General features: G+C 34.8%; 1 protein-coding gene and 1 pseudogene across 1 annotated transcript; one reads left to right on the top strand and one right to left on the bottom strand.

Moving 5' to 3' along the window:
* Window positions 1-1,181: 1,181 nt before the first annotated feature.
* LOC107799877 (isocitrate dehydrogenase [NAD] regulatory subunit 1, mitochondrial-like) lies at window positions 1,182-9,499 on the top strand (annotated as a pseudogene).
* A 4,873-nt stretch (window positions 9,500-14,372) lies between these two features.
* LOC107792941 (uncharacterized) lies at window positions 14,373-16,811 on the bottom strand. Its single transcript, XM_016615206.2, has 2 exons — window positions 16,551-16,811; window positions 14,373-14,923 (listed from the first exon to the last, which is right to left on the bottom strand). Exons 1-2 carry the CDS (start codon window positions 16,674-16,676, stop codon window positions 14,669-14,671), a joined length of 381 nt encoding a protein of 126 aa, XP_016470692.1. The 5' UTR covers window positions 16,677-16,811; the 3' UTR covers window positions 14,373-14,668.
* Between the last annotated feature and the right edge of the window lie 6,239 nt (window positions 16,812-23,050).

Raw genomic sequence — 23,050 nt, 5'->3', positions numbered from 1 at the left:
ACATTTGTAAAGCCTCAAATTGGGGTTCTTCAAGTTTGGGAGACTAGGAATTTTACCAAAAGTGATTATATTTAAGAAGTCATGGATAGTATGAATATCCATATTATCCGCCGGATAAACCGTTTTTTATCCGTATCAAATATGGGTCGGGTCGGATAATTTATCCGTTTTTAAATTACCCGTTTTCGACCCGCTCATATCCGATCCGACCCGTCCGTTTGCCACCCCTAAGCTGCACCTAGGGAACAAGGTCCTAGGATCAAGCCCCTCTTAAATGACAATTATGAGGGCCATTGAAGAATGTGTAACGGTAGGTAATGAATGTCATATTCTCTGTAACAGACTACATACTTAATGCTATAGAATATTCTTCATTGAATGATACCAGGTGACAGACATTTATTTTGCCTTTAATAATATCGTTATCTCTGGTAGCAAACAAGATCGTTGCCTTCAGATCCAACTGTCTTTTGTCTTCGGCTCCACGTATCGCTTTCTTATGCTATCATTAAATATGAACATATTTTACCCTATACAAAAAACCTTCTCATTAATTAAATTGGGATGATATGTTAGATTTGCTTTATAAACTTTTAATTATTTTTTTCTCTAGATATTTATTTACAAAAAAATAATAAGCAATTACTTTTTTTTTATATTTTAATATATGTATCGTAGTTGGTTTTAAACATGTTACTATAAGATTTATGTGACTATAAATCATTTAATTAGGAGTAAATGAACAAATTAAAATTAAAATTTTTGGTTAAAACATTAAATTATTTTTAAAAATAAAAGATGAAATATTCCTTTTGCAAACGGATTAATAGTGCCGAAGTAAAATGAAATTGAGAAAATATTATAGTTGTGGAGAAAATATTAGTTTGAGGAAGTGTGTTATGGAATGAGATGCTGTTTGGTCATATGATGGATTCTCGAAACCGGCTATTCTTCAGCTTTTTTTGCGCAAAGTGTGGCGCGCATCTCCGCTTTCTTTCTTTCTTCTCAATATTCCAATTTTTTCTTTTTCCTTGCCTATTAGGAGTTAGGACTCTCGTATTTAATGGCTTTTATCACTGACCAAAACTGAAAAAATTTCAACACAAATCAAAATCAAACCATGGCTCAAAAATCCTAAAAAAACTGATCCAACAATCCACCTATCGCTGTTTCACCACTAACGCCTCGCCACGAGCAGTCACGGCGTTGGTCCACTGGTAACCGATTCAGTGGAACAAGTGATGCAGGCACCCGTTTACTTCGAGCGGTACGAAGTACGCGGTGATATGAAGTGTATTCCGGAGGAAGTAATTGATTCGATTAAGAAGAATAAGGTTTGTTTAAAAGGAGGGTTAAAAACACCGGTCGCTGAATGTGCAAATGAGGAAAGAGCTTGATCTGTACGCTTCTATTGTGCATTGTTTCACTTTCCCAGGGTTGCCTACGCGGCATGAGGATGTGGATATTGTTGTGATTAGGGAGAATACCGAGGGAGAGTATGCTGGCCTTGAGCATGAGGTTGTTCCTGGTGTCGTTGAGAGCCTTAAGGTACTGCACTTTTTCGTTTTGAGAATTTTTCATTTTAGTATGTTATGCGAGCCCGTTAGATTCATAATCTTTGCTTACCTCTGCCTATGCGAGAAGATGTAAAAAAATTGATGAGGTGCGAATGGATATTGAGGATTCATAGTTTGGATTGAGGCATAGTTCTTGTTGTTGTATCCAATTTTACTGTGTCTAAAAAAGGGACCATGCGCTACTTTTAGTAGAACTGCACATATAGGTGGCTCTTATGTGCATTTACTCTGATGCCTTGTTTTGAATGTGCAGTTATCCTTGAGATTTAGATCGTAATCATGTTTTGGCCCATTATTGTATGCATAAGGCCCCATGTAGGACCGCATGGCAGCAGCGTAGCCAGTAATTCCGTCAAGGGTGTTCAAACTTAAACAAGTTAATAATTTCTTTTTTGTCGATGAATGGTGTACTAAATTTTTTAGGTCAAACTACGTAACATTTAGCTAAGCAATAAATAAAAAATAAACCACACATGGTTGTCTCCATTTAATTTTGGCAAATAAAATGGGCATAACTTTGAGAACCGGTGAACAACACTTTAAACACCCTGAACCGTTGGGCTGCCTCATTCAACCGTGTTAAGGATGTTCAAGATCTAATATATAATCATATAAAGTAGTACTCCCTCTGTTTTAATTTATGTGAACCTATTTCTTCTTTAGTTCGTGCAAAAAAGAATGACTCCTTTCCTTATTTGGCAACAATTTACCTTTATACAATGATTTATAGCCACACAAAATATATGTGCCTCATTTTACACCACATGTTCAAAAGTCTTCTCTCTTTTCTTAAACTCCGTGCCCAGTCAAATGGGTTCGCATAAATTGAAACGGAGGGAGTATTAACTTATATACGCAGTATAATTTTTTGGCAAGGATATGCGCTTGACCACCCTTGGCATAGGGTGGCTGCACCACTACCGCAGGGTGCACACTAATGCACTCATTCCTTAGTAGGTTAGTATGGAAGGCCCCATTTTGGGAAACACGGTGCACATTTTTTTGGGAAATACTCTTTGTGCTCCATCCTCGTGCTGGAGAGTGCATTTTGCCTGAAGCTTTGCTGCTTCTTCATTTTATATATCCTTGACATTATTATCATATTAATATCCTTGATAGGTGATGTAATCTTGAGTGAAGTGTATACATTATCAGCTGCAGTTGAACCTGTTTGATTGTGGTTTGTGCATGAGGAAGAATTACACTGTTAGTGCTTATCTTTACCTGGTCACGTCAAAAGGGTAGAGAAATGGGCCAGCTAAGCGAGATGCACGTGATTTTTTCTTCATATGAATTTTCATTTTGTAACTTGACCAATTTATGCCTATATGGTTTAAATGTTACTCTTATATGCCTGCTTGTTGATCCTTCTAAAAAAGTAGTTGTTCTTTTTTCTTTATCAATGTTCCTTTGTGGTTCCTCATATTTATCGACTCCTCTGTAAAATTCTCCTGTCCCATGACTTGGACTTTCATGTTTTCCCTTTTCCAGGTGATAACAAAATATTGTTCTGAGCGTATAGCAAAATTTGCATTTGAGTATGCTGATGTAAACAAAAGAAAGAAGGTTACAGCTGTGCACAAAGTCAACATTATGAAACTTGCAGATGGTCTATTCCTAGAATCATGTAGAGAAGTTGCAGCTAAATATCCAGAAATACAGTACGAGGAGATTATTGTGGATAACTGCTGCATGCAACTTGTCTCAAGGCCAGAACAATTTGATGTCATGATACGGGGATATGCTTCCGTGGCTTTTCTCTTTACTACCGTCCTTAAAATTCTAGCTTCTCTTACATCTGATATCTAATGGTGTCATTCAAATTTACTAAAAGAAATCTAATGGTGAATGTCATCCATTAGTTTAGTCCTTGAGGAGAGGATTGGCTTGCTGAGAGCTTGTCCTGTCTGCTGTTTGTGTGCAGTTGGATAATTTGCTTGACTTTTGAAGTTAGAAACTTGCTTGAAGCTGATATGAGACTAGTACATATGGTATTTGGCTATGGACTAATAAGCAAATAATATTGGAAGTTAGGAATGTTCACTAGGTTGCTTGCATAGTCAAAGGGCCTAGTTTTGGCACTCTGTCTCTAGCATCTATTTTGACCTCTTAATTTTGTGTTCTTACTGGTAACTGTCGAGACCAGTGATGTGATGAAATAACAGAGTCCAAGTGACAAGGTCTGCAAAAATATTGAAGTCTTTTCCCTTCTCCTTCATTTACAATTGAGTTACCAGGATAATCTTGCACCTGGGATTTCCCTTGAGTGGCCTCTTTGATTTTCTTGTAAAATAATACGATATCAGTAAGCTTGGTTGGTGAGAAGAAATGCTTGCTTCATTCAGTGCAACTTACGGAGAAGGGGATGCAAGTCGTCTATTTCTGCATTTTAGAATCACTGGTCAGCTGTGGGACATGTTTCTCACTCTGCTGTACTCAAGTGGGCTATGCCTAGAACTGTTTTGATATTTCTACAGTTAGGGGACTGGGAGGTACTCGGACAAGATTATGGAATGCTATCCCAGCAGCTATTTGGTGGACTATCTGGAGAGAGAGGAATGCCAGAATATACTTAGGCTTAAATTCAAATATATACTTTTTCTATCTTTTTGGGATAAGCTGGCAAATATAAACGTTATTCAGGATGTTGAGGTCATGTTTGACTTTTTAAACTCCTTACATACTCTGTTACAAGTTACAACTAACAGAAGCTTGATTGGTCGCAATGTCCAGGCTTCCAGCATATGCTTGTTGCTGGTTATACACCTATAAAAGCTTGCCTTATCAAAATATAGGATATCAGTGAGAGAGCATGGATAGAAAAAATTAAGATTAGCAAAGGTAGGTATTACCCTCCCGGCTTTTTTCACTGTGGTTTTTAGGTTAAGAGTCATCAGCTTTCCTGCATCGATCCAGAAGCAATCATTTGGTGTGTATTTAGCTGCCCGATTCTAACTTGTCTCCTAATTTTGACATAGCTGATAAGCTTTTTGCTGAACTTCAACCATTGCAAGGTGACACCCAACCTCTACGGAAACCTAATTGCAAATACAGCTGCTGGTTTAGCTGGTGGAACAGGAGTCATGCCAGGAGGTAAATCCTTCAGACATTTTGAATGATTACATCTCTGTATTATGCTAAGCTGTTGATTCTTGCTAGCATTAGCAGCCCTTTTTTTTTTTGTCTATAAATGACAGTTTGATCTTAAGATTTCACTAAGTTAAGACACCCTTAACTTGGTGGCTAATCTGTAAGTCACAATTTATCAAATATAATTCCGGTGATCTAACCTGTTAACTTCCCAGCAACCAAAACAACTAGCTTCTTTGTAGATGGATTTTCTTGGTAACTTAAGTCTAGCTATACTGCAGAAAATTGATCCACAAATGTTCTAAATGAATAGAAAACTCATATTTTATTGGCAGACAGAAGTAGTAAATTACAGTAACAGAAGATTGAGCTGTTTCGAGGTACTAAAAGGAAAAGGAATAAGCAGGATGACAGTTTAGGGAAATCGCATCATCTGTTGGACTTGCAGTACAACCGGATTGGCATCAGAAGGTCAGGGAAAGGTCAGGGAAATCTTTGCACATTGAGATTACAACTATAGCTACCACTTATTCAGTATGTTCTTATTCAAGCTGTGCAAGGCAAAAGGAGCTCAAACATAATCATACCAGAGATAGTGGACTCAGGCTGGGAAGACATAACCTAAATACAGAAGATTCATCAGAAAAAGGGTAGCAGGTTAACACAACCTTATGCACATTAGGTTAGAAGAGAGGTTGCTGCTCTTAGTAGCTGGCTAGAAATGAGAGCTAAAGTCATATGAAATTAGTGGAGGAGGGTCATTGAATTTCAATAGAAGAAAATTCAGTAGCTAAGGATTAAATCATCTTAATAAATGTTTAATTTGAAAATTCGGAGCTTACATACAGAGGTGCCTCATGTTCTGGAGGTGTAGAGATGGGCTCATAAGATGAATTGACACATTTTTCCTCTGCCGATTACCTGTGAAGGCTATTACAGAGAGTCAAGGTGGGTGAATGGTATTTCGAAGGTCAGAAGCTCTTCCTTGACTAGTGGTCTCTGATCGCACTGTCATCAGCCTAATCCTAAACCAAGTCACTGGCGGGCTTCCATTGCACTTGTGATGAATATCCTGTCTGAATAGACGGAGACATTTGTGGTGGTTATTTGGAACTTAACAAGGTTTCAAGGAACAAGAGAAACCTCCGATAGGCTAGAGTTTTTGTTAGGGCTTCGGACAAGAAAATTCCGGGGACACTGCATTTGAGGCAAGCAATTGGATATACTTGGTGTCAATTTGGTCTAAGATGATGAATTGGGTGCAGAACATAAGGCGTCAGAGAGGTCACTCTAAAATGCATTTTCTACAAATAGAGATGGCCAGCTGGAATACTTGCCCTTAAAACTACAAAGAGCTAAGCAACTTCATCAAAAAACTATAAAGAGCCAAGCAACTTGTGGACAAGTGGGGAATTCGAACTGAGATTAACTCAGCCAGATCGGAAGCTTTTGCTTACTGATGGGAAGCGGGGGAACACTAACAACCGAAGTTGTTGTAAGTGGGCTGACTCTGCCACAAGAAAAAAAATTTCCATTAAAAATGGAAAGCAGGCAGGTGCTGAAATCAAGGCCAATTTGTAAGGCATCAACCACGGACGGATAAGTCGTCTCAGCCTCTCAGCACAAAAAAGGAATTAAAATTCTAGGCCCTGATCCATGTGGCGAGGACAAACTTTTTGGCTTTCGTATAGGTGAATCATATGTTGAACCAATGGAGGTGTAGATAGAGGTCTAGTTAGAAGCATGATATTCGTTAGAGATTTTTCTCGAGCCATTGAAGATAGTGAAGTTCGGGGATAAAGAATGCAGACCAAAGTCATAACGATTAGCTCAAGCTAAGGAATAGAGCTAGGTGACAAAAATTAACTGCCTCTGGCTGACAAATTAGGAAAGGAAGTCACACTGTCAACGGCATACTAGAGAGCCAAGGATTAGAGGAGATGGCTACAACAACTGTGCAACTAATTGATGAACCAGGGTCAATGCTGGTGTCGTTACATTTACTCCTCCCTTATTACAGAGATGATAGAAAAGAAAAGTGCATGCAGGCGACGAGCGGAAAAGAAATTGGAGTGTAGCTGGGTGAAAAAGAATGTGCTCAAGCTGACCAAACAGGTAAAGGTGCATTTTGCAAGGTTTGAAGAAGATGTTCTAGCTCTATTCAGCTTGAGCATATTCTTTTGTGGAGATTGCAATGTTCTCGAGTTGGCTTTAGAAAAGTTGAATGCTTCTCTGTCATCAAAATCTATGAATTTTTATAAAGTTCCATAAGAGATGGACCTGTGGATCCACCACTATTGGAAGGCATATTTACTTGGTGTAAGGAAGGAGAAAGACCTGCTGCTTTCGGAATAGATATTTCTATTCTCTATGGGATAGCGAATTTTTTAAAAAGCTTTTTTTTTTAAAAATAAAATAAAAATAAAGCAGCACGCTCTACCTAAAGCCTTGTCACGTCACAAGCCAATGTTGTTGGAATGTGGGGATTGACACAGCAATGTGTATGTGTAAAATTCAGACAGTTCCCCATCCATTCTTCCAATGGGTACAGCCACTAATCCAACTCTTGTCTACTGCGCTATGCATCATCCTGAGTAGGTATATTGGTGAGGGCCAAGCAGGTATCTCCGTGCTGCCTAACTTCATCCACCCCAGGTTGCACTAGCTCCAAGGGAATGATACTGCTGCTCAATTACATTTCATGTTGGCCTTTTCTTTTCCTTTTATATTTTGGATGCATTTATAGATCGTTATGTTCTTTCAAACTTCACCGTTGGTTTGCTCAGCTAGCATGTCTAACATAAATGTAGTTGGTCAATTACTTTGTGGGTTTCGATATCTCTTGAGATTAAATCTTTCTGTTAGCCTTGTTAAGTTCTAACTTCTAAGTGATCACCCTTTATTAGACTTGTTTATGCTTGACCCTCCTCTACATCTCTTTGTCCCCCCCCCCCCCCCCCCATGACTGAGTAATAAAGAACTTTCCAGTATAACGATATCCATCCAAATACGAGGTATTTACTGGTTGGTTGTTGAATCACTTCCACGCCCACTTCCCTCGGCTCAGTGCTGAACTTACACTCCAGGTATTCCGTCTTCGTCCTGCTCAGCTTGGGTCGGTTATTCAGAGGGGAGGGGAGATCGATGAGGATGTCACACACCGTATTGGGGTAGGGTGAATGAAGTGGAGGTTAGCATCTGGAGTCCTGTGTGATAAGAGAGTGCCACCGATACTCAAAGGTAAGTATTACAAAGCGGTGGTTAGACCGGCAATGATGTATGGGGTTGAGTGTTGGCCTGTTAAGAACTCACATATCCAGAAGATGAAGTAGCAGAAATGAGTATGTTGAGGTGGATGTGCGGACACACTAGGATGGATAAGATCAGGAATGAAGATATTCGGGAGAAGGTGGACGTGGTTCCCATTGATGACAAGATGCGGGAAGCAAGGCTCAGATGGTTCGGACACGTACAAAGGAGAAGCCCAGATGTTCCTGTAAGGAGGTGTGAGCGGCTGGCTTTGGAGGGCACGAGAAGAGGTAGAGTACGACCTAAGAAGTATTGGGGAGAGGTGATCAGGCAGGACATGGCGAGAGTTTCAGATTTCCGAAGACATGACTCTTGATAGGAAGGTGTGGAGGTCGAGTATTAGGGTTGTAGGTTAGGAGGTAGTTGAGTCTACCTTACTTCGTACCTTTGTGAGGCTAGTATGGTAGGGTTTTTGCCGATGTCAGCTAGTGGCAATGTTGTGTCTTGCTACTCTTTTGTTTTCCATAGTGTCGCGTCTATGTACTCTCTATTAAGTTTGCTTTGCATCTACTTTCTCATTTTCATGATGTTATTTTTCCTATGGTTTCTATTGGTGATACTGATATTGTCTCCTTTCGTTTTCTTGAGCCGAGGGTCTTTCGGAAACAACCTCTTTTCTTCTTCGGGGTAGGGGTAAGGTCTGCGTACACACTGCTCTCCCCACACTCCACTAGTGGGATTTCACTGGGTCGTTATTGTTGTATTGTTGTTGAATTGGTTAGTGCCCTTTTGCTTATTATGTGACAGTTCCGACTAATTGCTAGTACTTAACAAAATGCACTAGAAGCCTCTTTATGAGTGCCTACTTCTCCTGTGACTTTAACAAATGCTCATTAGTACTTGTTCTAACTTCTTTGTTGGAAGAAAAATTTAAGTGCCTTGTGCTTGTCTATTCTACAGATCATTTATAGCATCTCTCAGGGAACAATTAGAATATTATCAGGATTTCTTCCTCAAGCATTAGGCTGCTTATGAGATTTAATGTATGGCTGTGATTTTCTAAGGTAATGTTGGGACTGATCAAGCAGTATTTGAGCAAGGTGCTTCAGCTGGGAATGTTGGCAATGAAAAGATTTTGAAGCTTAAGAAAGCAAATCCAGTGGCGCTTCTTTTGTCGTCAGCAATGATGCTTAGACATCGTGAATTTCCATCATTTGCTGATTGTTTAGAAACAGCTGTAAAACGTGTAATAGCAGAGGCAAAAGTCAGGACAAAGGACCTTGGAGGAGATTGCACTACCCAAGAAGTTGTTGATGCAATTATAGCTGCTCTAGACTAATCAGCACTATACTCAGGAAATAGTTAAGAAATTTTGTTCACTGACCAGAGATCTACTTGGCCTATTTTTCGAGCAGCTGCAGTTTTGTTAGAATCTGCTTTCTATAATTTTGCTGCTACAATTTTTATTAGTACTATCATTGGTTAATAATTCAAATTTGATGCATGATTGCTGGTGCATAAAAAACTTGTAAAGGATCACTTCTTGATCTGTCCATATTATTTAAAGGAATTTTGCTTCGTGGTGATATTTTGGTCCATTTTGGTACATACTTTCTTTGATCTTTCTTATTTTTATTCTTCTTTCTCCGTGGTTAGTGGAAAGCATGTCTTCTTGTTCTTCTTCATCACTCACTTATTGTTTTATTTTTATTTTATTCAGCCATGTGTAGTGGACCTCCTTTTTTATTTCTTGCTCTCGTTCTCACTTCATTCCTTTACCTTTTTTATGAAGAAACAAGAAATATTTGAACTTTTTTTTTTGCTCTGTCAACTCTAATCTGATCTTCACATTGCCAATATATGTCATAGTTCTGAAAGGTTCCAGATGTTACTCTTCAATCTTACTTATGCTACCAATTCGGTTCAAATTAAACACATAAATACTCAGAGGCCTCGCCACTCGTGTCAGGTTTCAATGAATCTTCAATCTGAGTCATTGCGATCAATGCTTGAATGTTAAGCAAACTATATATGTTCCATTGACACCCATAAGTTTGCAGCAAATGTTTTTAGAGGAAGAACTTCTCTCATTGATGGACCTTCTGTGAAGTATACTTGGGAAGAGGCACATGCACATAGGATTTGTGGGATTTTACTGGGTTGTTGTTGTTGTTGTTGTATGTGGTAAGTTTCTTCTAACCATTTACGTTAGAACATAGGATGACTAAAGAATTTGTAGAATTGTAGTTCTCCAGTTGTAGTATAAAGAACGATACGTTTCATCTTCAACCCAACTTCCTTCAAAGAATTTGCAGCTCTGCCGTGGATAAAATGGATGATGCATTTGCATTTGCTTTTTTATGCTTCCACGCAAATGTTTCTTATCTTGTGTAATCTTAATCTTTTAAAGAGAAAAATAGGAACAGAATTGTCTCTTTTGCAACGTCTGTCTTTTGATGTCCCTGAAATTAAGTTGGCAATAAAGATGACAAGTTTTCTGTAACCGTTTTTTATGATTATTGAGATGCAATAATATGATAGTAATTAAAATGATCAATTTTCAGTGAATGGAATGAAGGGAAAAGACAAAAAAAAAAAGGAAAAGATGGTTTCGATCTTGCTTCGTGGTATCCTTTCGATGATTGTTTATTTAATATTAATTCTGTGCTTGAGTTGGAGCGCCAAAAAGATCATAAGTACATTAGAACTTGTAATTGTGCATATTAGAACATGCGCACCGGAAGCAAGCATACAATTCAGACATCAAATACATGTAAATTAGACAATGATATAATTACGAGATTAGAAACCACTAACCTCTTGAAAGCGTTGCACAGGTCCTCCTCAAAGCAAGAATCCAGGGCTGCAGTCTTTCTGCTATGGTTCTAGTAAGACATTGGACGAAATTATTTTGAGTGGGCAAGAACAATACAACTCAAAAAGTGAGTTATTGGGTGAAACATGTCTTCCTTATGTAGACTCGTTTTTCAGCCAAAGAGGGCTCCAAAAACGTGTAGGACTCTGCTTGTGCAATTAGAATCCTACTCTAACTCTACCAGATGAATTTTCTCCCAAGTTATTTTTTACCCAAGTTAATCCAGGTTTTTACTAGGTATAGCAGAGACCACAAAAATAGTAAGAGGCTACCAATTATAGCATTAATTCGAAAATTTGGATGAATTAATTCCTACTATAATTAATTAAAGTTTATTCCATTAAAAAACTGCAATTGAACTCCTCAATATGAATTTTGAAAATTCACTAACACTTATTTTAACTCCCCATGTTAAGATCACAAATACCAGTTAATTAAATTAAATCACTGACAATTTAATTTAATCAACTAATTAAATCCTCTATAATTCCGCTTAAACTATTTCATGTGACAGATACAAAATCCACCGGCAGGGTTTTCACATGAAAACTTATAAGCTTACATAAAGTGATATCATCAAACTCAAAACCGGGTCATGAATTCTATCAATTAATTATTATTTCACATAATACTATTATTAAGTTTTATAAAGTGGTTCACGTTTTGAAAGAATAAGTTGTTTTGTGGTGAATGATTTTCAGCTCATGATCTAATTTTAAAGTTGAGCCCAACCTAATTAATGTCCATCATCTTATCAAAAACACTAAGAGCATGTTTGGAAAGTCACTTAGAAATTGGATTTGGGTATAATTGGATGTAATTACACAGTTTAGCATGTTTATTTGGACAAGTAATTACGTGGTCAGCATGTAATTGGGTGTAATTAGAGAGGTGCAATTACACTCTCCAATTCTCAAGGGGAGGTAAAATTGGTGGTAATTACACTGTGCAATTATAAGGTTACTTTTTAAAATTCTTCATTTTTGTTTTTATTTTAATTTATTTTCTTTATAACTTTTTATTTCTATTATTTTTATTTTTATTTTATTTTTAGTTTTTAATTTCTTTTTAATTTTAAAATATATTTCTTGTCCATTATTTATCTTTTATTTCTTCACATTTACTTCTTGTGATTCTATGTAATTGCTCGTGTGTTTTATTTCTTATTTGTTTAATTTCTTTATTTAGCGTAATTGCGTTATTATTCTAGTTTGTGAAACTACATCTCCTAATATTAGAAATAATAATTCATTAACAAATTTGACATATAATGAGTGATATTATTAAAGTAGAATTTCGTTGTTGAATGAGGTTATAAACTTATTATGTTTCCTAATCTTAAGTTGTATTGAAATTTATTTTTATTATGTTGGAATTTGACATATGATTAAGTTTTTTTTTTTGGGATTTTGAAATTGTGCTTTATTTATGGTTCCAATTTACTTGTTTTAGTGGTATTGGCTTGTTATTTCACATTGCATATTATTCATTTTTTAGTTAGAATTGATAGATTAGTTTTGTCAAACACTTGCATAATGTTATGACATTATATTTATAAATATTAATTTATTTTATCAAACATACATTCCATGATATTCTTACAAAATGTATGTTTTTAGTTTTTATAATTGATTAAACTAAATACTATTAATTTGAAATATATATATAAATTATTTTTACAATATTAGTTATAAATATATGATTACCAATTATACCAAATCTAATATCATATATACTTATAAAAAAATTATTTATAGGCATATATTTATTATTTTTAACTTTTAAGTTTTGATAATTCATTTAAAATTTAATCTAACTGTGTAATTACACTTGTGCAACCAAACAGTACGCTTGTAATTACACTATAATTACGTTGTAACAAACAAACAGGTCGTCGTAATTACTAGGCTGTATAATTACCAGGTTACATAATTATTACCGTAGTAATTACACCAATTCCAATTAACGGGTGACTTTCCAAACAGACCAATGCAAGATTATAGAAGGTAGTATTAGTTTTACTATTCATGAATGTTATGTTTATTAACAATTCGTCAAGTACACAACAAGATAGTAACGTAAGAAATGAAAACAAGCAATATAAGACAGAAGTAATTAAGACGTATGTTATGCCGACCTTGTTGACATAATTTTGATATTTGATAATTGCCACAAAGATTGTTAGTTGTCGAAAAGTCATGGATAAATGATATTAAACAGAGACGGAATTAGAATTTTAAGTTTATGAGTTATGCAATTGACGTCGAATCCATATCATGTTTTAGTTGTTGCCTTATTGCGTTCGTAATTAAGTATTTATATAAATTTAATAAATTTCTTAATACAAAATCATGATCTATGTAAAAACTATTGAGTTTAGACGAACCCATAAATAATACCCTACCTCCGCCACTAATATTACAGGCAGTAGACCTCTATGTATAGTAGCACTTTAATTCGTCATACATCATGATCTATAACTAACAATGCTATTAAGTCGTTCAAAAAACATACTTTAATACTACCAACATTTGGACACATTGTACATTATTTTAAAAAAAAATTGTTTGATTTGGTCATCTTTTATTTGGCTGGCTTATTACGTTCGTGCTGAATAGACAATGTTGTCGCTTCCAAACAACAAATTATAAAACATCATCATAAATTAAATAATTGAGCGAACTTAGGACCCAAATTTACAAATAATAGTTGAATACTAGAATTATATCTCCTTCATCAAGATATGGGATCCCAATTTAAAATGTAATCAGGCAAATCTATTTAATTCTTTTTTAAACATCATCACGAATAAAGCGTATTATCTACTATAATATATTAAAATACACTAGTAATGTGAATATTTTTTTATTTTTACATGTATACTCCCTCTGTCTCGTATTATCTATCGTGTTTTTCTTTTACATGCACATTAAGAAATATTAATTAGGAAAGAGATTATACTATTATATCATAATTTATGTCTTAAGATAATATCTCTCTTCATTGAATATTTATTCTATTTATATATTATCTCCATCTTCAAAAATAATTATTACTAAGGGTAAAAAAGAAAAAGAAAAATTAATTTGTCTAGAACTTCTAAAATAACAAATAATTTAAGACAACTATTTTTAGTAACCACGATTGTTAATATTGTTAATATGAAACGAAGGGAGTATAAGTTAAACTCTTAAAATAATGACACGTGAAAGGAAATCTCTTGCGGTCCGGAGAGGAACAATAACAACAACATACACAGTGTAACCGCACATAAAATGAAATCTCGGAAGGTAGAGGCGGATCCAGGATTTAAATCTTATGGGTTTAATTTTAAGATTTTTAACATTGAACCCATTATATTTTTAAAGTTATGGGTTTATATCTACTATTTTTGCAATTTTAATGAATTTTTACATATAAATTTTTACTCCGCGTTAAAATTTATGGGTTCAGTTGAACCCGTAACTAGTACGCTACATCCGCCTCCGTCGGAAGGGTACATTATACGCAGATCTTACCTTTATCTAGGAAGAGACTATTTTCAATAGACACTCGACTAAAGAAAAACATAAGCGGGGAGATTACCATAATTGAACTGAACTACACTTATGCATCAAAAGTAAGACGAACTTTATCAGATTTGAGAAAGCTCATTGAATAGATTGGCGTAAAAAAAAGATATGATTTCAACTGCCAAAACAGTCCAAAATCAATGAGAATAAATGCCAAAGATCTTCCCATGAAAGTACAAACTTCCACTGCTACTATTCGTTCAACTCTTATGACACCTAACTTACCATATTTAGCATACCATAAAAAGGCAAATCACTTTGCTAGAAATTTCTCTGGACCGTTTGTACGTACCTCGACTATAAATTTAATTATCGGCTTCTTTATTTGAAGAAGCTTTGCAGAGATTAACAGGATATTTAATGGCATTAAGTTCAACCTTACGAAGAGCAGCTTTGCCAAGATCAATCCCAGAAATATCAGAAAGCCTAACGAGGTATAGCAAAACATCAGAAAGTTCTTCACCAAGATGTAATTTCTCCTTTTCATTCCAATCAGGCAACCCTTTTGGAACTTCTCCTTTCCACTGAAATATTTCTGAGAGTTCTCCAACTTCTCCCACCTGTGTATATAAGTAATTGGATTAATCTAACCAATAAAAAAAGAAACAAGAAACAAGAAAATTAAAGGAAATAAAGGGATCGTTATATCGTCATCATATTACTCTTTTTTCCAAATGTAATGACTGTCTTATTGACAGAAAATATTAGTCGTTTCTTTTTATATGTTAGTTTTTGATTGGGCAATAGTGTTTAATGGCCACTAAGGGGTCGTTTGGTTGGAAAACAAGTTATTTCAGGATTAATTATCCCAAGATTATTTATACCAGGGTTGTTATCCCACCTTCCATGGGGACAAAAATAACACTGCACAATCGAGATAACTAATCCTGAGATTAGTTTTATCGTAATTTTATCTCAATCAAACGTAGAATAAACTCATCTCAAATTTAATATCGAAATTTATTATCCCTTATGCATCATACCAAACAGCCCTAGAAGTATCCTTAGAAGTGTATATCTTAAAGTTTCATGGCTATAAAAATATATCATTAAAAAAATTATAATTAAAAGAGTTATCAAATATATAAAAGTGTCACTTTTTCTTTTTTTGTAAAAGATTAAAAAAGAAAAAAAAATAACACATAAAATGATGCAGACTAAATGTAAAAAATAAGTGACCTACCCGTCCCTCATATATACTTCTATTACTTAATCATAATTTTTGACAAGTGCTTCTCTTATCTTGCTTTGATGCAATAACCAGCTCTTACAAGTTGAAATATTTTCTTGGTTTATAATTTTTTAAGAAGAAAGACAGACTTCCACTTGTAACTCGAAATTAAGCAACTTCTACAGTTCTACACATACAAGCAAATCTTTTTATTTATTGATTAAAGGAAAACAGCAGAAAATGGAAATAGCAATTTTATTTATTTATTTATTTATCGAATCATGGAAAATGTAGAGGATCAACAAGGGATCACTAGTTGCGTGATTATTCAAGTACATAAATTTTGAGTCATAGCATACAAATCACGAGTTTAAATTCTACACTTTTTCTCCAACGTGACTTGAACTCTTTACCTTTTACACACCTCTTAAGAAATATTAATTAGGAAAGGGATTAGACTATTTTATTATTATTTATGTCTTAAGATATAATCTTTTTTCATTGAATATTTATTCTATTTATGTGTTATCTCTATTTTCAAGAGCAATTATTACTAAGGGTAAAAAAAAAATCAATTAATTTTGTCTTAAACTTCTAAAATGACAAATAATTTGAGATAACTATTTTTAGTAAACATGACTGTTAATATGAAACGAAAGGAGTAATTTTTTTAATTTCACAAAAAGAAAGAGTTAATAAAACGGTAGATATGACGTTAATAAAATTGGAATGATAGGGAAAAGATTAGCATAACTCTGCAGGGATAAAAAAATACCGAAATGGTTCAAAAAAATATTCATTTAATAAACATGCGTGTGATTATTTAAACACATATTTGGTCATTCATAGCAAATCACAAACGGAGACAAACAAACTATTATTTTTTAAAACGATGATTAGAAAGATTAACATAACCACTGCGCAAGCAAAAATAACACACAAGTGGAGAAATAATTCATTTTTTTTTTCATTAAACAAAAGAAATAAAATAAAAAGGTAGATAACAGGGAAAGTACCAGAGCCAAAAGAAGGTTTCTTGGGCTATGAAACTTTTCCCAGTCTCTTTCTTTAGCAAAATCTTCCATTTTCTTCCTGAGAAGTTCAAGAGTTACACTCTCTTCCACCTTTGAAATCCCTGTCATCTCTCTTTCAAAAACAAAGACAAGACAACTTTGGACTGACACAAATAGGAAATTAGAAGGGAAAGAACAGAAGTGAGAAACCAGAAAAAAACAGGGAGACAAAGAATTGCTTGTGTGTGATTTTGTGTGCTGTTTGGTTCTACTATTTAACGTGAGAGGGAGAGGAGAGAGACCAAAAAACAAAAGGAGTCTTTTCTTGTTAGGCGCACGGGAAACCGGCTATTGCCAGTTTCACACCCAAGTTACCTGTTATTCCTTTGGTTTCATGTTAATTTTTTCAAATAAGTATGACTTAGTTTAATTTAATACGAATTTTAAAAGATTAATTCCATCAAATTTTTATAAGCCAAAGTCATTTTTTCTTGCAATTATCAGGCTTTATAACTCATATTTAAATATTATTTTTCATTAATATATTTTTTTTTGCAAAAAACAATTTATGTTCACTAACCAGAAATCATAGAGAATATTTTTTTTTAAATGACTTTTGTCATATCAAACATGTTCTAATTTATGTACACTATCATTTTATTTTATTTTGATTTTAATAAATCTTAATAGTTACTCAATATACCGAAGGTTATTTTGATCGGTATTCAAAATCTAAATGGGATTATATTAATCTATTTCAGATATCATAATAAAGATATCCAACTGTTACACATAAATATTTATAAATTGAAATATTCCCATAATAAAGATATCCAACAATTACTTGTGAACGTAAAATGTATGCTATGTCACTTCTCACTTCTGTCCTAATTACTTGTAGTAAATGATATTATTATATTAGTATAAATATTTATTGTGAATAATTATTTAATTGAAATTGACAAGTAAACAAGGATCCTCGCCACGATACTTGGGAATACTCGTGTGCATTGGGTCATTGGCGGACCCATGATTTTGTGCAAGCGAGTTCAATCTTATAAGTATATAAATTTAGTGTTAAAATAGTAGTTGTCAAGTGAGTTCAAATAAAATATTTATGCAAAATTTACACAGCTGTAATCCTAATTTATACATATACACAATATTATTTTTTTGTAAATCGGGTTCAATTGAACCCGCTAGCCACCACTTGGGTCCGCCACTGTCATGTTTTATTTTTTATGCTTATTGTCGGTATAATTTTATGGGCGTGATGAGTTACCAATAAGGGTTGTGATGAGTGTTAAATAATTTTTTTTTAATTAGATGTCTCGGTCTCTCCGATTATAAAATCACCTATATTACAGAGTGTTTTATCCTCTAATATGAAACTTTCAAGTACAAATTCGAATTTAGTTGGGGTCCAAAGAAAATATCGGACATCGAATAAAAAAAGGCAGTTTAGTGCACAAGATATGCATTCCGCGTTCCTATAAAGTCCAGGGAAGAATCGCATTTCAAAAAATATGATATAGATAATTTATCCTATTATAAATATTAATGGCTACTTTCATGATTTGTGTAGTATAAGTCAAGTCAAATATGGAGAAAACTTTATTCTAGTTCCTAATAAAAATCCAAAAACTATGGCGTGCGCCAACATAGAGTTAGCTCGAGCCTCGAGACACAAAACTATCTTTTGCTCCCTATTTCGGCGAATCATCTTCGAGTCATACCTCTACTTTTTGACTGTTTTAACTTTTAATTCGTTCTGACTATTGCTACCCACTAAATTCTCCATCGTAAATTAATTTCCTAATTTAATTAGTTCTTGCTTCTTGGAGAGTAGAAAATAAATAAATTAATTAATGACTTACTCTAACAAATATAGGATGGGTTTTAATAATTTTCCATACTTTCAGATGTTAAAGGAATTTTTTTAAAAAAACAAATGAATTACTATCTTAAACAGCCTGAATCTGTCCAGATTGCAAAAATTTATTGCACATAGGTTATTTTTATAAGAAATACTGTATTTTATAGTAGGTGCTTAATTGTATCAAACAATATATAACTGCGTCACACGTTTTCAATATAAACTTTTATGTGTATATCACAATTAAATTGTACATCGTTATCTCAATTCCAATTCATGATAGATGTGAATAAATTTTCTTACACTCATCTCTCATTAAAATTCAAAATTTGACATTCCTTATTTCAACTTTTGTGTAATAAGTAAGCTAAGATTTAAGAAGCTCCACTAACAACCAACTGGAAGATCTTTTATACAATAATAATATATTCAGTATATTCTTACAATATAAAATCTGGAAAAAATAATGTGTGCACAGATTTTATGCCCTATTTATGATAGACCTTCCCTCAAGACCCAAAGATCTTTTATATAAAAATAATATTGTTCTGCCCTTAAAACTAAAGCAAAACTATAGTATTTCTCAAACTTTTCTTAAGTTAATTTTCCTGTATCCACGTGAAAGGATCGAAACGCAATGGTCATTTCGTACATTTATAAAACACAGCAAAAGGTGGAACAAGAACGTTCTCAACTTTGCTCCTTATCTATTATCATGAATAATGCCTTGCAACTTAAGTTGTTATTTACGTGCAATGAGTTAAAAGGTTCAATTTATGTGATACTTTTGTGATTGTTTGTTTAAAAAAATAAATATATATTTTTATATTTGAAAACAATTTAAGATTTTACTTATTTTTATCATTAGTGAAAATATTTTTAAAGTCACACAAATTGAAAGGCACAAAAAAAAATTTATCCTTTAAGCTTTTAAGATTACAAGTTTAAAAAGGTATTTGTTTTTAAAAAAAATTTGTTTAGTGAAACTACATGACATAAATTAAAACGGAGAGAAAAATATTCATGGGAACATATAATGTTATATGTATGGATTCAATTGAGTTAATAAATTCTTAGCATGGATTAAGGAGTGCTTCCCTTAAGTTTTCGTTTCGATATAGATTTTTTTTTTGTTTTAAAAAAAAACTTAAAAATATTATTTGTTCATGAAACTTGATCAGTTTTTGAATTTTTTTTGAACAAACACTTTTAATTTCCAAAAAATTGGTTTGGAGCAGTTTATGTGTGAAATCATTTCTTTCACTCACAATTTTAATTTTCAAAAATTATTTTTTAACATAACTTTAAAAACTATTTTTTTAAATTTTCAATCAAATCTATGTCAAAATGCTAGCTAAAATTATTTGGATTCAACTATCACAATCTTTTGTTGATCCTTTTCTTTCATTTTACTTGATCTTTAAATACGTTAAGACAAAAGAAATAGAAAAGTCATGGTTGGTACGAAACTATAAATTATCCTAAAATTGAACGCAATAAATTCCTCTTACACATAACAACAGTTGAACACTAGAAAATAGAAAGGGGACATTTAAAATCGGGATTCTTGGCCGGTCAGAAGATTCTATGAGAATCGTAACCATTGGATTAGAGACAGAGAGGTCTCTTTTCCGTGAGCCGACAGTACTACTTTACATTGAAAGCGATAAGCGGAAAGATAGAGCGAGAGGCTTTTCTTCACGGAATTTAAACCAGATTCAATGCTCCCCCTATGTTTAACTTTCAAGCCTATCAACAGTCACGTGCAGTTGAGATAGATAAAATTCTCCCCTATTGATTAGAGAGCCGGGTTCAAGCACTAAGAGAGCCGGGTTAGTATTTGAAAGTTAGGTAGGTGAACAAAGTCATATATTCATGGATGAAAAGACTGGAAGACTATGTGTGTGTTTGGTATTACCAAAAACATTCTCATTTTTTATTATTTAGTTGTACAAAATAATTTGAAAAATATTTTTCTAGATATCATATTTTTCTGAAATTGGAGAAAAATAACTTTTTTATAAAAAGTTAGAAAAATATTTTTCAAAAACTACATCTACTCTCACATCTAACCCCAACCGCCTCCTCTTCTCTCGCCTACCCCGCCCCCTCTCCAAAAAGTTTTTTTTTCCAGCTTTCAGTTTTTTTTCTTTTTCGTCACCCCCTACCCTGCAATTTGTTTTTACCTTTTTTTTTTGTAATTTTCAATCTTCTTTTTTTTTCTTTTCGTTTTTCTGCACCCCCAGGCAAATTTGTTTTTTTAAAATATTTTCAGTGTTGGTTTTTTCATTTTTTCGGTTTACAGGTTTAAAATTTTGCGAGTTCCAAAGTTATGAGTTCAGAGGTTAATGTATTTGGAAGTTTGCGGGTTTAGAAATTATAGAGTTTAGGGGTTCAAAAGTTTAGCGGTTCAGAAATTTATCAAATTTATGGGTTAGGAAGGTTATTGGTTCGAAAGTTTATGGCTTCATGTTTATTGTATCTAAATTATTTATGAATAGTCTTGCGAAGTTATTTTTCTTAATTTGCGTACCAAACATCGGAAAATGAGTAAGATTACTACTTGTTTTTCAAGAAAATATTTTTTCTTGGAAAATATTTTCCGTTATACCAAACACACCATATATAAGATATATAGATTTCTTAATGGTGTGATGAGTTTAAGCTTTGGTACTCTAGGCGTGGAGGGGAGCAAGAACGGGGTAGGTATTTTGGTTGATAGGGATCTTCGGGAGCTAGTGGTGGAGGTTAGGACGGTGAACGACATGTTGATGGGCATTAAGCTAGTTGTTGGGGGTTTTACTCTAAATGTGATTAGTGCGTACGTCCCTCAAGTGGGGTTGGATGAGGAGGTCAAAGGGCGTTTCTGGGAGAATTTTGACGAGGTTGTGCGTAGTATTCCGCACACTGAGAAGCTATTCACATGAGGAGATTTCAATGGCCACATTGGAGTGACGTTTGGGGGCTACGATGATGTGCATGGCAATTTCGATTTCGGAGTTAGAAATGAAGGTGGTACGTCCCTGCTAGATTTTGGTAAGGCTTTCGATTTAGTGATTGCTAACTCTAGTTTCCCGAAGAAGGAAGAACACTTGGCCACCTTTCAGAGTTCGGTGGCCAGGACCCAGATTGATTATCTACTCTTAAGGAAGTCTGATAAAGATCTGTGTGCGGACTGTAAGGTCATCCTGAGTGAGAACCTCACGACTCGGCATAGACTTTTGGTCATGGACTTGGAGAACACGAGGAAGTGTAGAAAGATGGTTGTGGTTAGTCTACCTAGGATCAAGTGGGGAGCTTTGACAAATGACAGAGCACATGAGTTAGGAGATAAGTTACTGCTATGAGAGCACGGAAGAGTAGTGGGGACGCGAGTAGTATGTGGACCGCGACTGCAAATTGCATTAGGGATGCTGCTAAAGAGGTATTGGGGGACTCGAAGGGCTCTTCTGGTGGTCCTAAAGGGGATTGGTGGTGGAGTACTGAGGTTCAATGTAAAGTGGAGGCCAAGAAATTGGCATATCTTAAGCTTCGGGAGAGCGTGGACGAGGAGGCGAAGAGGACAAATAGGGAGCGGTATAAGATGGCTAAGAAGGAAACGAAGTTAGCAGTTACTGCGGCCAAGACCGCTGCATTTGAATGCTTGTATGAAGAACTCGGAGGTAGAGAGGTGGATAAGAAGTTTTACAGGTTATCCAAGGTGCGAAAAAGGAAGGCCCGTAACCTGGACCAAATGAAGTGAATCAAGGAGGAGGATGGTAGAGTTTTGTAAGATGAGGCACTGATTCGCCATAGATGGCAGACTTAATTTTGTTTTGTAAAATGAGGCACTGATTCGCCATAGATGGCAGACTTACTTCCATAAATTCTTGAACGAATAGGGGGATAGGAACATTAAGCTAGGCAACTTAGAACACTCTGAGAGTCGTCGGGACTTTGGGTATTGTAGATGTATAAGAGCTGAGGAGGATGAAGGGGCTATGTTTAAGATGAGCAGGGGAGAGTGACCGGCCCTAACGAGATCCTGATGAAATTTTGGAAGAGCCTGGGTTGGACGGGTTTGGAGCGGCTCACTGGGTTATTTAATATCATTTTTAGGACGACGAAGATGCCCGAATAATGGAGATGGAGTACAATGGTCCCGATGTATAACAATAAGGGTGACATCCAAAGTTGCAACAACTACCGGGGTATCAAGTTACTAAGCCATACTATGAAAGTCTAGGAGAGGGTGGTGGAGCTGAGGTTGAGGAGGATTGTGGATATTTCTAAGGACCAGTTTGGATTTATGTTAGGTTGTTCGATTACGGAAGCTATTCATCTTGTTAGGATATTGATGGAACATTATAGGGAGAGGAAGAGGGATTTACATATATGTTCATCGACTTAGAGAATGCTTACGACAAAGTGCCAAGGGAGGTTCTGTGGAGATGTTTGAAGGCTAGAGGTGTTCTTGTTGATTACATTAGGGTTATTAAGGACATGTATGATGGAGCTAAGACTCGAGCAAGGACCGTATAAGGGGACTGGAACACTTCCTAGTTATGATGGGATTGCATCAGGGGTCAGACCTCAGTCCATTTCTATTTGTATTGGCGATCGATGTGCTGACCCACCATATTCAAGG

The sequence above is a fragment of the Nicotiana tabacum genome, chromosome 22 (genome assembly GCF_000715075.1).
Source record: "Nicotiana tabacum cultivar K326 chromosome 22, ASM71507v2, whole genome shotgun sequence".
NCBI classification, from domain to species: Eukaryota; Viridiplantae; Streptophyta; class Magnoliopsida; order Solanales; family Solanaceae; genus Nicotiana; species Nicotiana tabacum.
The sequence above is the reverse complement of the archived record's forward strand: the minus strand, read 5'-3'. Positions and strand labels throughout refer to the sequence as shown.

Excerpts from the sequence above, each read along its gene's own strand:
- LOC107792941 (XM_016615206.2), bottom strand. The coding sequence starts at position 16,676 with ATGACAGGGATTTCAAAGGTGGAAGAGAGTGTAACTCTTGAACTTCTC. Across the intron at positions 14,924-16,550 it reads GAAACCTTCTTTTGGCTCTG|GTGGGAGAAGTTGGAGAACT; the intron begins GTACTTTCCCTG and ends TTATATACACAG.